Raw genomic sequence first — 17,680 nt, forward strand, 5'->3', positions numbered from 1 at the left:
AGTTGCTGCTTAATCATTTATGGAGGTGGATCGATCAGTCAGGTCCCTTGGTTCGTTGAAGCAGGGGCCAGCCTTGGAATCCAGACCTAATCTGCAGACAGTGATGGCTTGGCCCCTGCGCCCTTCATTGGAAACTGGTAACAGGTCTCAAAGTACCTGAGCTCAAGGACTTCTGGGAAGTACTAGAGTAAACTGAACTACCCTGGATTTGATTGAGAAAGTCAAACAGTAGTTTTAAAATGCCATTTTAGTGAAAAGTGACATGGCACAACAACGTACACTTATTTCAGTGTTTTGTTTTTAATCACCTCTTAAACATTGTGTTCCTCCCCTATCTTATTTGTATTACTTATCTAAGATACAAGATAGCAATAGTGGAAATCAGGGCATTCAGAACTGGGTGGAGGGGAGGTGGGGTGGGGGCTGGCTGCGTGGGATAGTTTGCTAAGCCTAAGCCTGTTCCTGTGGGTTGTTTCCTGCCTGCTCCTTTTCTGATCCAGCTCTCTGCTGTGGCCTGGGAAAGCAGTGGAGGATGGCCCATGTGCTTGGGCTCTTGCATCCATGTGGGAGACCTGAAGAGGCTCCTGGCTCCGGATCAGCTCAGTTGCAGCCGTGGGGCTATTTGGGGGTGAACCAGTGGATGGAAGACCTTTCTTTCTGTCTGTAGCTCTGCCTCTCAAATAAATAAATAAAATCTTAAAAAAAAAAACCAAAAACCTGTAAAGCGGGGCGCCAGTGCTGTTAGTGTGTTAAGCTGCTGTGTGCAGTGCTGGCATCCCATATGGGGTGCTGGTTCAAGTTGGCTGCTCCAAATGGCCACAATGACTGGGGCTGGGCCAGGTTGAAGCCAGGAGCTTCTTTTGGGTCTCCCATGTGGTTGCAGGAGCCCAAGTATTTGGGCTGTCTTCCACTGCTTTCCCAGGTGCATTAGCAGGGAGCTGGATTGGAAGTGGAGTAGCTGGGACTTGAACTGGCACCCATATAGGATACCCATACTGCAGGCAGAGGCTTAACCTTCAGTAACACAAAGCCCACCCCAGTAAGTACTTTTTAAGATAAAATGAAACTTGAGGACTTGAACACTGGCTTCTAATTATCCATCAACAGTTTCTACAAGATTTGATTTGTGAAATTGTACATGGTTGTTTTGGACATATGTCTTATGTGATGCCTCCAAATAACCCTATAAATTTAAGAATGTCCATTAGTAAGAAGTACATTGTGGGGAGATATTTTAGTACTATGGAAATGAAACTTCCATGCATTTTTTTTTTTTTTTTTTTTTGACAGGCAGAGTGGACAGTGAGAGAGAGAGAGAGAGAGAAAGGTCTTCCTTTGCTGTTGGTTCACCCTCCAATGGCTGCCATGGCCGGCGTGCTGCTGCCGGCGCACCGCGCTGATCCGAAGCCAGGAGCCAGGTGCTTCTCCTGGTCTCCCATGGGGTGCAGGGCCCAAGCACTTGGGCCATCCTCCACTGCACTCCCTGGCCACAGCAGAGAGCTGGCCTGGAAGAGGGGCAACCGGGACAGAATCCGGTGCCCCGACCGGGACTAGAACCCGGTGTGCCGGCATGGCAAGGCGGATGATTAGCCTAGTGAGCCATGGCGCCGGCCACTTCCATGCATTTTAAATTTTCAAGTGTTGATGTTTTGCCAGAATCTGTTATTATTATTAAGATTTATTTATTTATTTAAAAGACAAAGTTACAGAAAGAGACAGAATCTTCCTTCTGCTGGTTCACTCCCCAATGGCTGAAACGGCTGGAACTGGGCTGGTCTGAAACCAGGAGCCGAGCCAGGAACTTGTTAGTTTTGGTTAATATTTTTCATGCAGTTTGGAAGGTGAAGGGTAACTTTTTAAAAATTTGTTTTTGTTTTAGGAAACGAGATTACGAAGGTTATTTGTGCTCCCTGCTGCTCCCTGCGGAATCCCGAAGCTCTGCTTTGGCGCTGAGGGCCTTCAACGTGGAACTGGCTCAGGCTGGTATTAAAATACCTTACAACATTCTTCACAGAATGGTGATATAAAGTGTTTAATCCGGAAAAATAAAGAAATACAGTTGTAGTTTAGAGGTTACATGTGTTTAAAGTCTCTGCTGGTGATTTCTTTGTCTTGCTAACTATTCAGGCTTAATAATTTAGTAGCAAAAATAAAGCTAGTTAATGAAGTAAATGTTTCTGGATGTACCATTCTGGAATTTTTACTTTTTTTCTGAGATTTTTTTTTTTTTTTGAAATTAAAAAAAAATTGATTAATTGATTTGAAAGTCAGGGTGATACAGAGGGAGGGAGGGAGGGAGAGAGGGAGAGAGAGAGAGAGAGACCTGACCTGCCATCCACTGATTCACTCCCCAAGTGGCCACATGGCTGGAGCTGTGCCAAACTGAATCCAGGAGCCCAGAAGTCCATCTGGGTTTCCCATATCAGTGGCAGGGTCTCAAGTACCTAGGTAATCTTCCACTGCTTTCCCAGGCACGTAAGCTGGATCAGAGGCAGAATAGATGAGATGTGAGCTGGCACTCTTTTAAGGGATGCTGGCACTGCAGGCATTGGCTTAACCTGATGCGCCACAATGCCAGCCCTTTTCTCAGAGATTTTTATAAAAGTGTGCAGTTAATGTTGCACAGCACTTTTTAAATAGCGGGTTTAGTTTTAATGTGAGGTAGAGAATGGAAGCAATGATAGCAAACTCAGGCCTTAGATCATACAAAGTCATTTTTGGCCAAGAATTACAAAGGAGGGGTAGGTGCCATGGCATAGCAGGTAAAGCCTCTGCCTGCAGTGTCAGCATTCCATATGGGCACCAGTTCGAGTCCCAAGCTGCTCCACTTCTGATCCAGCTCTCTGCTATGGCTTGGGAAAGCAGTAGAAGATGGCCCAAGTCCTTGGGCCTCTGCACCCATATGGGAAGACGCAGAAGAAGCTCCTGGCTTCTGGCTTTGAATCAGCTCAGCTCTGGCTGTTGTGATTTTTGGAGTAAACCAGCAGATGGAAGATCTCTCTCTCTGCCTCTCCTTTCTCTGTGTAAGTCTGTCTTTCAAATAAATAAATAAATCTTAAAAAAAAGAAAAAGAATTACAAAGAAAGGAGAGACTCTTTCTTACAAGGGAAAGAAAAAAATAAATTGAAATTGGGGTAGAAATGAATGAGTTTAGAATAGCCTTGGTCTTCTCAGTAAATTAAATGGAAAGTTCAGGTGTTGGGAATGAGGGAGCAGCGGGAGGTTTAGAGTCAGAAGAAAGTGGGAAGTTGTGCAGCGCCTCTCTCTCTGAGTGTGATAGGAAGTGAACAAGGAATGAAGGAAGGTACGAGTGTAGCACAGAGGCGTGACTAGGATTCACAGCCATGAATCTGCGGAGTCCAGGAGATGCTCCCTCTGGTGTATCCCTGGAAGTCATGGGTCATGATTTTTCATGCCATCGTTTTTCTGGAATAAGCTGTACATCAGCGTATTAAGTCAGTCACAGTTTTAGTCCCCTTTGTGGCCTGCCTTTGTAATTTTTAAATGATGGCTGCATTTTTAATAAATAATCTGCAGAGTTCTCCTTGAATTGTCTGTCACTTTTTAGGAGCAACCTTCTCCAAAACAAGTACTGATTGGGTGTCTAAAACATGCTAGACAGAGGTGGGCATTTGGAACAGCAGTTAAGCACTGTTTAGGAGGCCTGCATCCTGTATCAGAGTGCCTGGTTTAGTCCCAGCTCCTCTGCTTCCAGTCTGGTGTTCTGCCAATATGCACACAGGGAGACAGCGTATGATAGCTGAAGTAGTTGGGTCCTGTCACCCACATGGGAGACTTGGACTGAGTTCCTGGTCCCTGACTTGAGCCTGGCCCTGCCAGGCCATGTGGGTATTTGGGGAGTGGGCCAGTGGATGGGAGATCTCTCACTTACTCTTGCTTTCTCTGTCTCTCTTTCTGCCTTTCAAATAAGTAAATTTTTAAAAATGTAAAAAATAGAAATGAATTACTAAATGAATATATACAGTATAATTCATTCTTTATTGTATACAGTTCTGTAGTTTCTGAAAAGTGTAGACGTATTCGTTAGCATAGTCATGCCATAAAATAGTTCCATTGACTTAAATGATTTCCTCAAATGTACTGATTTTTGAGATTGTGAACAATACATTTGTTAAAGTTTTTTCAAACCTATTTACAGGTTAAGGACTCAGTCTCTGAGAAAGCAATTGGACTGATGCGAATGCAGTTTTGGAAAAAAACTGTAGAAGATATATACCTTGACAATCCACCACATCAGCCTGTGGCCATTGAACTATGGAAGGTAAAAAAAAAAGCCCATAATTCATTTCATTTCTAAGAGTACTGTTTGAGGTTCCCCCTTCGTCTTTCTTTCTTTTTTTTTTTTTTTAAAGAAACAAGGAGTGAGAGAGGGAGTGAGAGTGGGCTCAAGAGAACGCTCCCTTCCATTGGTTCATTCCCCAGATGCCCACAACAGCTGACTGGGACTGGGCCCGTGCCAGCGTCAGGAGCTGGGATTGCAGTCCAGGTCTCCCATATAGGAGGCGGGAACCAGTTACTTGAGCCACTGCTGCCTCCCAGCTCTGAATTGGTGGAAAGCCAGAGTCAAATCAAAACCAGGTACTCTGACATGGGAGGCAGGCATCTTAACCACTAGGCTAAGTGACCTCTCCCCTGAGCCGCCTTTTTCACAGATAAAATTTGGATAATGATGATAGTGGAATCTGTCCTGAAAATATTTGTAGGCTCATATAATGTTCAGATCTATGTTTGTTTTGATAGGAAGAATTTAAAATCATCCACTAATAATTTATATAAGTCTTCTCAACTTCTTTATTAAAGGAAGAAAGAAGTATCTGGTCTGTTTATATTATAAGTTGCTGGTCTTAGATTTTGATGTAATGGCAAGTAAAATTTTCTATTCTGTCTGCCCAGTAGCTTGTTAAGGCAGTGTTTCAGTCCAGTCTCTGGGCTGTAGAACAACATGTGTTAATCTTTTATGAGGGAGACTTTCTGTCACCATTGTCCAAATACAAGTCGAAAATCTCCTGTCTAGGTTGATAAATTGCTCATTTATTTGTAACTTTTTAGGTATTGAAGGATGGAAACCTAGAGGGTAGAGTATTACTCGTAAGTGGTTTTCTATTGCAGCAGCAGTATGTTTCTCTCATTCAAAAACAGCCATGTTTAGAAGTGTGCTAAACTATGAATGGGGAAAGGGAATTAGGTGCCTTTCATCCTGATCTCTGTCACGTTTGTAATGTGTTGAGTGCCAAGAGAGAGTTTCTGTAGTAGGAGCCATCCACAGACAGACCTGACAGTGGTACACCTCTTCTCAGGTCTGCACACCAGCAGAGGCAGGCCCGCTTCCTGGGCCCCAGATTGACTTCACAGAGCCCCAGTAAAGATGGAAAGCCAGAACCCCTGCCCCTTCCACTGGGGACTAAGAAGAAAAACTGGACGGGAAGCTGTGAGTACTAGATTAGTTGTTTACCTCTCTTCATCCCGTCTCAAGAGCTCAAACTAGGTGACTCAGTGTAACGTTTGTCTAAATTGCAGAAACCCTGTTTATCTATTATTTTACACACAAACCCAACTGTAGTGGAGGTTTATGTTAAGGCTTGTGGTAAAGGCTATGGCCAGGGGCCAGTGCTATGGCATAGCGGGTAAAGCTGCCACTTGGAGTGCCAGCATCCCATATGGGCATCTGTTTGAGTCCTGGCTTCTCCACTCTAAGCCAACTCTCTGCTATGGCCTGGGAAAGCAATAAAAGATGGCCTAAGTCCTTGGGCCTCTGTACTTGCATGGGAGACCTGGAAGAAGCTCTTGGCTTCGGATTGGCCCAGCTCTGGCCATTGCAGCCATTTGGTGAGTGAACCAGCAGATGGAAGATCTCGATCTCTCTTTGCCTCTCTGTAACTCTTCCTTTCAAATAAGTAAATAAATCTTAAAAAAAAAAAAAAAAAAAGGCTGTGGCCATTGTCAGGAAATATAGTGCAAGATTGGAGATAGCCTTTAGGACAAATTTGTCTGTCCTTGATTTCTGTTAACCAGAAAACACATCTGATTATAGGATGTTTGCATATGTCCCAATTTAAGATTGCCAGTTTGTCCAGTTTTAATCAGTGCTTAACTTTTGCTGATTAGTGTTGGCTAGCTTTCTGATACAACCAGTGTTGAAGGCTAAAATGGATATTTGAAAGAAGGAGATAGTGTTCCGAGCAGTTGTCTTCCCTGCATCTCCCTCCCCATTCTGCTGGTGCTCATACTTACTTTGACTGCAGCAAAACTTTCCACTGGTTCTTTGAAGGGTGTCAGGTTCTTTAGAGGATCAAGCAGAGGGAACTGGATGTGTTGTCCAGAGAGCACTTTTCTGCTGCACTGTTTCATTGGTGTTCTCAGAGAACAAAGTAGTTGAATATTTATAATTTTTTTATGTGTTCCATATGGGTTTCTCCACTTCTCTCTGTGTGAATATCAGTTGCAGTTTGAATTTATGGTGATAGCCAAAGTTTTTATTCTATTTGGCTTCATTTTCCAAAGCTGAAAAATACTTATTTATAAAAGATTTTATCTATTTATTTAAAGGCAGAGTAAGAGAGAGAGAGAAAGACATCTTCCATCCACTGGTTCACTTCCTAAATAGCCGAAATGGCTGGGGCTGGGCCAGGCTGAAGCCACGAGCTAGGAGCTTCTTGTAGGACTCCCACATGGGCAGGAGCCCAAGGACTTGAGCCACCTGCGGCTGCTTTCCCAGTTGCATTAGCAGGAAGCTGGATTGGAAGTGGAGCAGCCGGGACTCAATCTGGCACCCATATGGAATGCTGGCATCGCAGGTGGCTGCTTAACCCGCTGCATCACAACACCTGCCCCTAATTCTTTATTTTTTACCTTGATCTCAGACAGAACTGAATTTTGTGGTCAAGGAACTGTGGCCATTATAGTTTCAGCCTTAAGTAAATAGGAGTTTGACTTTTTACCTGTAAACTATTTGTTGAGTACTTTAATGTGTCAGGAATGGTGCCTGTTGTGGGTGGTATCAAAGACCAACCCTTTCCATCCCACACATACTAAACAAAACAAGAGCTGGAGTCTTTAGTGACTGACTGGTTGGGAGAAGCCTGTGGGGAGTCTTTACCATGTAATAACAATAGTGCTAGGAGCACTTCAGGACTGACTCCTTGTAACCCTTTCAGCTCCTATGAGATTCCTGCCTGGCATAGTAATCTGATTGCCACCCACGGATTCTTTGTTACCTAAATGTGTCAGAGGAGCATGTTAGTCTTTTATTTTAGCATTAATGATGTCTGATGGTGTTAGTTTGAAGTATAGGAGATCCCTGAAATTCATAGTTGTCTCACTACCATATTTCTGTATTGTGGAAATATGTCATTTAATATTGCTCTGACAAAGAAACTATGTTTTTTAAACTTAATGTGGAAATAATTTCAGACTTTCAGAAAAGCCACAGAATGAAAAATAATGCAGAGAAAACTTCTATACCTTATACCCAGATTTACCTATTATGAAACATTTTTAAAATTGGTATTTTTAAAATTTTCATCTTATTTAAAAGGCCAAGAGAAAGAAAGACATTCTGAGATCTTCCATTTGCTGTTTTACTCTCCAAATCCCTGCAACAGTCAGGGCTGGACCAGGCAAAAGCCAGGATCCAGGAACTGAGTCCGGATCTCTCAGACATGTGGAAAGGACCCAAGTACTTGAGCTGTTGCATGCCATCTCCCAGGGTGTGCATCAGCAGGAGACTGGATCAGAAACAAAGGCACTGGGACCTGAACCGAGTATTTCTAGTGGGATGCTGGCTGATCAACACTTGTCCCTGTTGTTAACAGTTATGAATCTAACCTAAATATTTCAGTATTGCTAAGCATAGGGATATTTTCCGTATAACTAGAACAGTTACTGATTTTACTACATTTAAATTTGATGACACATTTACCTAATTTTCTATTTATAGTTTCATTTTTGTCAGTTGACTTAATAATGCCTGCTTGGCATTTTCCCCTTCCAGTATAGGATCTAATCTAGGGTCAAGTGTTTTGTCTTACTGCTTTAGTTTAATATGGAGCATTTTCATAGCATTTGTCTTTTATGACATTGACGTTGTTGAAGAGTTGTAATAACTCCACTTTTTTTGGTAGAACGCTTATTTTGGATTTATCTAATATTTTCTCATTACACATATTAGATTCAAGTTATGTATTCTTGGCTGAAATGCTACAAGATAATGTGTCCTTTTCAGGGTATCAAATCTGGAGGGACACTTTATCCATCTGTCCTTTATTGGCATTGTTAGTTTTGACTACCTGATCAAGAATGTTGCCTTGTTTGTCCACTTTGTAATTAATAATTCCACTTGCAACTACTCAGCCATCTTTGAGGAGATACTTTAAGACTGTACAAATATTCTACTCCTCATCAAAATTCCCCCCTAAATATAGCAGTCACCAATGGTTCTTGTATGGTTGAATTGTTACTGTTATGGTTGCAAAATGATAATTTCTCAACTCTAGCACTCTACACATTTAACAGTTGCACTTGAGATTCTATGAGAACGAACTGTTATTCTTCTATATTTGTTTTCTTATTAGTTATTGATGTGAGCTTACAAATTCTTATTTTTTCCCAATAGTATTTATTTTACTGTTCAAATTGTACCTGTTTTGGACAGTGGGAGTCCCTTCAAATGTCTTTACGATATGCCTCCATCATTTCTTTGATAACTTACTTTTTTTCTGACACAATAAGACTTTCTAGGATCATTTTGAACCTCTCCTGCCCCACTCTGGAATTATCCATTTCTCTAGGGCCTTGATTTCTTTAAGGGGAGTGGTATTAGAAACCATAGTCTGGTACTTGGTGTGATCTGGCCCACCAGAGTGTCATTTTGCTTAAGATTGTTTTCATTGGCATTTTAGTTACTATTTTCATTTTTGAAGAACTAATTATTTTTGCTGAATAGAATCTTTATCCTGTGAAAAATGTTTGTGTGTAATGAGTTAGCATAGAAGGCAGAGTGATGGGCCCAGTGTTGTGGCACAGTGGTTTTGTGACACAGGTATGTCAAAGTGTGGGTTGGAGGCCTGTTGTTCTTCCTGTAATCCGGCTTCTTGCTAATAAGCATGGGAAGGCAGTGGAAGATGGCCCAAGTATATGATGTGGGAGACCAGAATGGGGTTCCTTGCTCCTAGATTCAGTCTGGCCCAGATGTGGCTGTTGCATCCATTTGGGAAGTTAATCAATGGATAGATGATCTCTCTCTCTCTCTCTCTTAGTTTCTCTCCCTCTTTCTGCTCTCTGACTTTAAATAAATGTCTTAAAAATTTGTAAAATAAAGTCAGCATGCATTGCACTATAAAGTAACTCAGTTTTTAATTATTTGTTTTTATTTGAAAGTGGATGCATTACATTATTAGTAATATAAGGAAGAAAAGGACAGTTTGGTGAAAAAGTATCAGAAATGTAATATTTACTTGGACATGTTTTCTAGGAACATTTCCCCTGATACTTCCTAAATGCAGCTGTCCATATTAGTATAAGTTACTATAAATGTTTGTTTACCTAATTTTCTTGTTTGTTTATTTTATTCAGATCTGCAAAAGTCATTTCTAGTATTTTCTAAAAATTTATAATACTTTTCTTTTTTTAGGCTGTCAAAAGACATAATCTGACTAAAAGATGGTTTATGAAAATCATTGATGAAAGAGTAAGTTGAAATTTTTCAATTCTTAAGTTTTTTTTTTAATCCTTTTTAATCTTTGAATCTTTAGGCAAAAATATCCTGATGTGTGTAGTTATATTGTGGTAGAAGGGAACTTCTAGTGAACTATACTATTATATCAATACCCTATCCTTATACACCATTCACTCTGCTCCCTTACTCTTCCAAATAGGCTCCCAGGCAGAGTCACATCAACCACAACTACATTCTACTGTTTTGGTATTTTTTCATTGCAAATTTTTATATAAAAATAGAGAAGATTCTGTAATATACTTTTCATGTATCTGAAACCCAGTTTTTAAGTGTTATCAACACACATCTAATCTTATTTGACCTGTAGCATACCAACTTTCCACACTAACTCTCACTAGATTATTTTAAAGTGAATTTCAGACAACATATTTTTTATCTGCAGATACATAAGTATCTTGAGAAGGACTTAAAAAATACAACCACTGTTATACCTTAAAAAAAATGATCAGCTGGCACTGCGGCTCAATAGGCTAATCCTCCACCTAGTGGTGCCGGCACACCGGGTTCTAGTCCCGGTCAGGGTGCCGGATTCTGTCCTGGTTGCCCCCTTTCCAGGCCAGCTCTCTGCTATGGCCTGGGAGTGCAGTGGAGGATGGCCCAAGTGCTTGGGCCCTGCACCCCATGGGAGACCAGGATAAGTACCTGGCTCCTGCCTTCGGATCAGCTGCGGCGGCCATTGGAGGGTGAACCAACGGCAAAAGGAAGACCTTTCTCTCTGTCTCTCTCTCTCTCACTGTCTACTCTGCCTGTCCTGTCAAAAAAAAAAAAAAAAAAAAAAAAGACTAAAAATTCCTTAATCTTACCAAATACTTGAGAGATCATATACATACCTTTATGTAAATTTTAATATTTGGATCTGTGATCTGTGTCCAAATAGTAGAGGAAATAAAGTCTGCCAGTTCCAGTGGATAGAATTCTGTACTAAACTGTTCGAATTAGGTCTAGCCAAGCCTGCAAATTGCTCTGTGACCTTGCCTAACTTGTATAATCTTGATGTATTAGGCCAGTATCCTCATCAGCCTGATATAACTTACTGTCATCATGAAAATGTAAGTTCCTTAATCTCTCTCTCTATAATTGTTAATAATCATATACTATCATAAGACAGATGGTAAATGACTTCACCATTAAAAGAGAATTGCTCAGTTGGCCTACAGGGTGAATTAGTGCTCTGAAAATATGTATTTTTTTTGTATCTTTTCTGCTTTTACAAGGTAAACAAAATTAGAGGGCTCACAATGAAGATACTTATTTTGTTTAATAAGAAATAACATTTAGCATTTGAAGGAAGGGATATTTAAAAATAAAGAACTGGGATCAAATACTGATTTATAGATTCAATGCAATGCTTATCAAAAGTCCAGCTTAATTGCTTGCATAAATTGAAAAGTTGATCCTAAAATTCATGTGGAAATACAAGAATACAGAATAGCCAAAACAATCTTGACACTAATGAAAAAAGTTAAAGGACTCACATATAATGAATCTGAAACTTAACTGCAGACCTACGGTTATCAAACTATGTGGTATTGGTATAGGACAGACATATAGATCGTTGGAATAGAAGTTGGAGTCCAGATATAAACCCATATATTTAGAATCCATTGAGTGGTAGGGGTGTCAAAATAATCAGTGGGTAGAAAATAGTCTTTTCAAAAACATCTGGCTACCCACATGCAAAGGAATAAATTTGGACTCTTACCTCATACCACATATAAAAATTAACTCAAATTAGATAAAAGATTTAAATGTAGGAGCTGAAACTGTAAAACTCTTAGGAGAAAATAAGTCTTTGTGACTTTCCAGGAGTGAGGAACATCCAGCCCATATGGTTCATGAAATCATTTGTTTTGGCTCTGCCAGTTCAACAGCAGTCAGTACTCAAAACTCGATAAACTATACTCAAAACTCGATAAACTGTAGTAGGCTATTTTTTTTTTTGGAAAACATTTATGTATTTATTTGAAAGTCCAAAATATACAGAGAGAGGAGGAGAGGCGGAGGGAGGGATGGAGGGAGAGAGAGAGAGAGGTCTTCCGTCTGCTGGTTCATTCCCCAAATGGCCACAATGGCCAGAGATGAGCCGATCTGAAGCCAGGAGCCAGGAACTTCTTCTGGGTCTCCCACAGGGGTGCAGGGGCCCAAGAACTTGGGCCATTTTCTCCTGCTTTCCCAGGCCATAGCAGAGAGCTGTTTCAGAAGTGGAGCAGGCGGGACTCGAACTGGCGTCCATATGGGATGCTGGCACTGTAGGTGGCAGCTTTACCCAGCTACAGCCTTTAATGCAAATCTTAACATAAACTTCTACTACAGTTGGGTTTGTGTGTAAAATAATAGATAAACAGGGTTTCTGCAATTTAGACAAACTTTACACTGAGTCACCTGGTTTGAGCTCTTCAGGCGGGATGAAGGCAGGTAAACAACTAATCTAGTACTCACAGCTTCCCCCAGTTGATCTTCTCAGTCCCCAGTGGAAGGGGCAGGGGTTCTGGCTTTCCATCTTTACTGGGGTGGCGGCTTTACCTACTACGCCACAGCGCTGGCCCCTATAAGTTGATAGTTTTGTATGGCCTGTGAATGATATTATAAATATCCAAACGGCCCTTTCCAAAAAACACACAAAAGAAGGCTCTCTCCACCCTTGCTTTAGGCAGTGGTTTCTTTGATAGGGTACCAAGGCACATGTAAGAGAAGAAAGATAAATTAGACTTCATCAAAATTAAAAACTTCGAGAAGGTGAAAACCCACAAAATAGAAAATCTTTGTCAGTTACATATGTGATAGGAGACTGATGTCTAAAATTTTTAAGGAACTCTTAGAATTCAACAATCAAAAGACAACCCAACTAAAAATAGGCAAAACATTGGAGGACACATTGCTTCAAAGAAAACAAAAGAATGACCAATAAGCACCTGAAAAAAATTTTCAACATCTTTTTATTAGGGAAATGCAAATCAAAACTATGAGGTACTACCTGACACCCATTTAGGGTGGCTGCAGTAAAAAAAAGTTGAGGGCCGGCGCTGCGGCTCACTAGGCTAATCCTCCGCCTAGCGGCGCCGGCACACCGGGTTCTAGTCCCGGTCGGGGCGCCGGATTCTGTCCCGGTTGCCCCTCTTCCAGGCCAGCCCTCTGCTGTGGCCAGGGAGTGCAGTGGAGGATGGCCCAGGTGCTTGGGCCCTGCACCCCATGGGAGACCAGGAAAAGCACCTGGCTCCTGGCTCCTGCCATCGGATCAGCGCGGTGCGCCGGCCGCAGCGCGCCGGCCGCGGCGGCCATTGGAGGGTGAACCAACGGCAAAGGAAGACCTTTCTCTCTGTCTCTCTCTCACTGTCCACTCTGCCTGTCAAAAAAAAAAAAAAACAAAAACAAAAACAAAACAAAAAAAAGTTGAATAGTTAAGTATTGGTGCAATTGAAGTATTTTTGTACATTGATGGTAGGAATATGAAATGGTATAGTTTCTTGTGAAAAACAGTTTACTAGTTATTTAAAAAGTTAAACATAGAGTTACCTTTTATGCAGCAGTTTCACCCCTGGGTTTATATCCAAGAGAAATGAAGGCATATGTCCTTAGAAAACTCGATCACAGATGTTTCAAGCAACATTATCCATAGTATCCCAAAGTGGGAAGGACTCATAGTCTATTTTTTTTTAAACTCTGGTTTTTGGTCATGCCAATTTGTTTTTCTTTTTTTTCTTTAAGATTTATTTATTTATTTGAAAGAGTTATAGAGGTAGAAGCAGAGAGAAAGAGAGGTCTTCCACCTGCTGGTTCACTCCTCAAATGGCTGCAACAGTCAGAGCTGGGCTGATCCAAAGCCAGGAGCCAGGAGCCTCTTTCTGGTCTCCCATGTGGGTATAGGGGCCCATGAACTTGGGCCATCTTCCCCTGCCCTCCCAGGCCATTGCAGAGAGCTGGATCGGAAACAGAGCAGCCGGGACTCTACCCAGCACCCATATGGGATACTGGCACTGTTGGCAGCAGCTTTTTTACCCGCCATGTCACAATGCTGGTCCCCATAGTCTATTTTTTTTTTTTTTTTTGACAGAGTGGACAGTGAGAGAGAGAGACAGAGAGAAAGGTCTTCCTTTTGCCGTTGGTTCACCCTCCAATGGCCGCCATGGCCGGCACTCTGCGGCCGGCCCACCGCGCTGATCCCAAGGCAGGAGCCAGGTGCTTCTTCTGGTCTCCCATGGGGTGCAGGGCCCAAGAACTTGGGCCATCCTCCACTGCACTCCCGGGCCACAGCAGAGAGCTGGCCTGGAAGAGGGACAACCGGGACAGAATCCGGTGCCCCAACCGGGACTAGAACCCGGTGTGCCAGCACCGCAAGGCGGAGGATTAGCCTAGTGAGCCACGGCACCGGCCTCCCCATAGTCTATTAATGAATGGCTAGACAAAATGGTATATCCATGCAATGAAATGTTATTCATAATTCATTCAGTTAAAAAGAATGAAGTACTTAATGACTATTCAAACATGGATGAACTTTGAAAACATGCTTGAAAGAAGTGAGACACAAAAAGCTACATAGTGTATGACTTTCTTTTTTAATGACATTTTATTTGAAAGGCAGAGTTACACACAGAGAGAGCAGGAGAGCTGGAGAGAAAGAGATCTTCCATCCACTGGCTCACTCCCCCAGATGGCCACAATGACCTGGGGTGCCTCTGGCCAAAGCCAGGAACTTAGAACTCCATCCACGTCTGTTTTTATGAAATGCTTAGAATACACAAATCCATGACAACAGAAGGTAGATGAGTGCTTGCTGAGGCTGATGGGAGAAGGAGGTGGGAAATGACGACTTGATGAGTACAAGGCTTCCTTTTTGGGGTGGTACAATTTTCTGGGATTAGAGAGTGGTGATCGTTGTACAACTTTGTGAATGTACTGAAAACCACAGAATTGTGTTCTTTAAGGTGGTAAATTTTATTGTATGTGAATTATGTCTCAGTTTTTAAGAAGATGTAATATAGATATTCCTCTAGGATCATTCCTGATGGCAGTTTCTCCTGACTTAAAAAAAGGGAGGATGGATGGGGGGGATAATATTTTACCCTAACAACAGGATTTTTATAAGTGTATTATTATAAAGTGGCTAAATGTTCTTGCTCTAAAATTTACATTTTTCAGGCCGGCGCCGCGGCTCACTAGGCTAATCCTCCGCCTTGTGGCGCCGGCACACCGGGTTCTAGTCCCGGTCGGGGCACCGGATTCTGTCCCGGTTGCCCCTCTTCCAGGCCAGCTCTCTGCTGTGGCCAGGGAGTGCAGTGGAGGATGGCCCAAGTGCTTGGGCCCTGCACCCCATGGGAGACCAGGATAAGTACCTGGCTCCTGCCTTGGGATCAGCGCGGTGCGCCGGCTGCGGCAGCCATTGGAGGGTGAACCAACGGCAAAGGAAGACCTTTCTCTCTGTCTCTCTCTCTCACTGTCCACTTTGCCTGTCAAAAAAAAAAATTTACATTTTTTTAAAGATTTATTTATTTGAAAGAGTTATAGAGAGGCAGAGGCAGAGGGAGAGAGAGAGAGAGGTCTTCCATCTGCTGGTTCACTCCCCAGTGGCCACAGCGGCTGGAGCCGCGCCAGTCTGGAGCAAGGAGCCAGGCACTTCTTCCGCGTCTCCCATGCAGGTGCAGGGTCAAACATGTGAGCCATCTTCTACTGCTTTCCCAGGCCATAGCAGAGAGCTGGATCAAAAGTGGAGCAGCCGGGACTCCAACTGGCTGGCGCCCATATGGGATGCCGGCATTGCAGGTGGCAGCTTTACCTGCTACGCCACAGCGCTGGCCTCTACATTTTTCTTTTTCTTGAATATAGTATGTTTAGATCCTTAACGTTTTCACTTACTGAACATGGCTTTGAGTACTGTTTACCATTCCTTGTTTCTCTGGGCACATTTTCCTCATTAAGAACACAGGCCAGGAGTCACGATATGTGGGGTTTGAATCCTGTGGCCACCATTTATTAGCTGTGTGACCTTGAATGTCATCTGTAAAATGGAAAAACATTAATTTCTTATCTGTTGGGGGTTGTTAGGTTTAAGAAGATAACATCTGAAGTGTTTAAGAAAGACCTCAGTAAGTTACTTTCTCTTGATGCCTTGGCTTTCTTTTGTTTCTCCAGAAGCAAAATTTATTTAATGTTGATTAACTCAGCATTTACAAATCAAAATTCGCCACAGAACCTCTATGAACATGTAGGGTATAGCACAGTTGTTTACATAACAGTGCCTTGGTGAGTTAGAGTGCCTTTGCCTGGAGTGTTCTTCCGTTTGCATAAAGTAATGACAGCCACTGCACATTGATTGCTTATTATTGCCACGCTTCTGCCTTCTAAATGCTTTACATGCATTAAGCCATTTAATTCTCACGTAATCATATATGGTAGCTCCTATTCCTGCTCAACAGATGAGGAAACTAAGGCGCAGAGAGATTAAATAATTTATCCAAGGTCACCCACTTTGTGAGGAATAGAACCAGGAATTAAGGTCAGGCAGGTGAACTCTGGAATCCAGACTCTAGGGTCCTATTGCCTCCGAACTAATTTATTAGTCTGGGCTTTTTTTTTTTTTTTTAATTTTAATTTTTGATTAGTTTTAACAGATTCAATGTGATTTGTAGGTGAAATTCTAAGAACATAATGATACTCCCTTCCTCCCTCCCCCTCAAAATCTTGGGTTTAGAAGGAATTAAAAATTAAATCAACCCCATATCTGTGGTGATTTGTGCATTGAGCTTATTCCTGAATGTTATTCTGAGAATGACTTGCAAATATTGAATGTGTGGAACTTTAATATTAGGATGTCCTTTTAATCTTGTTATACTGAACAATACACTAGATGACATTTTTGTTATTCAGTTCTTTAGGGCAAAAAAATGTCTTTTGTTGATAAACTATTGGCAGCTTAGCAAACTATTTGCATCTTCTTTGTAGGAAAAAAATTTGGATGACAAAGTGTATCGCAATATCCAGGAACTGGAGAATTATGCTGAAAACACTCAGAGCGCTCTTCTTTATTTAACTCTAGAAACATTGGGTGAGTTGTTTTTCTGTCTCATACTTCTCTTTTCCAATAAAACACCTGTCAGATTGCCCTCTTTTTTTTTTTTTTTTTTTTAAGGTTTATTTATTTATTTGAAAGGCAGAGTTACAGAAAGGCAGAGGCAGAGAGAGAGAGGTCTTCCATCTGCTGGTTCACTCCCCAAATGGCCACCGTGGCCAGTGCTAGGCCAGGCTAAAGCCAGGAGTCAGGAGCTTCATCCAGGTCTCCCATATGGGTGCAGGGATCCAAACACTTGGGCCATCTTCCACTGCTTTCTCAGGCCATTAGCAGAAAGCTGCATTGGCAGTGGATCAGCTGGGACGTGAACCAGTGCCCACCAGCCCCTGAGGAGAAACTTTTTCTTTAAAAGTTGAGGCTCAGAGATCTGCTAGGACAAGTGAATGCTCAACTTGTCCTTGAGGTCAGTTTTTCCTTCGTAAATCCTAGTTTTCAGCTAGAAAGCGTAGGATAAACAAATGCCTACTTTTACAGCGTAGGTGATTTCTTTGTGGCTTCCATTGATTTGCTATGCCTTAAAGATAGTAGAGCCGCCCTGTTGTTTAATCTCTAAAATCATAGGTATAAAGGATCTTCATGCAGATCATGCCGCAAGTCACATTGGAAAAGCACAAGGCATTGTCACTTGCTTGAGAGCAACGCCCTATCATGGCAGCAGAAGAAAGGTGTTCCTTCCCATGGATATTTGTATGCTGGTAAGGCTGTCCTTTGGACCTTCTCATAATTTACCTCAGGAATTTGGGGAGGGAAGTTATCACTTAGTTTTCTTGCTTAATCTACTCAAGTAACTACTTTGAAATGAGAGCCATAAGCTTCAGGGAAATGTTAGTCCTCATTCTGCCCTAGATTTTTTTTAAAGATTT

At 42.0% G+C, this 17,680-nt stretch overlaps 1 protein-coding gene across 6 annotated transcripts in view; it reads left to right on the top strand.

The window, feature by feature from the left end:
- Nucleotides 1–17,680, top strand: part of NDUFAF6 (NADH:ubiquinone oxidoreductase complex assembly factor 6) — a 29,834-nt gene that overhangs the window by 747 nt on the left and 11,407 nt on the right. For 2 of the 6 annotated variants that reach the window (XM_002710699.5, XM_017341444.3), the window contains exons 2-6: nt 1,880–1,979; nt 4,160–4,282; nt 9,650–9,706; nt 16,691–16,793; nt 17,379–17,512. In XM_002710699.5, coding sequence (XP_002710745.3) covers nt 1,880–1,979; nt 4,160–4,282; nt 9,650–9,706; nt 16,691–16,793; nt 17,379–17,512 — 517 coding nt within the window. Of the gene's footprint in view, nt 1–1,879; nt 1,984–4,159; nt 4,283–5,318; nt 5,450–9,649; nt 9,707–16,690; nt 16,794–17,378; nt 17,513–17,680 lie in introns of those variants that run through there. The other 4 variants (XM_051844632.2, XM_070075322.1, XM_051844631.2 and 1 more) reach the window with 4 other exon arrangements.

The sequence above is a fragment of the Oryctolagus cuniculus genome, chromosome 6 (assembly GCF_964237555.1).
Source record: "Oryctolagus cuniculus chromosome 6, mOryCun1.1, whole genome shotgun sequence".
Taxonomy (NCBI): Eukaryota; Metazoa; Chordata; class Mammalia; order Lagomorpha; family Leporidae; genus Oryctolagus; species Oryctolagus cuniculus.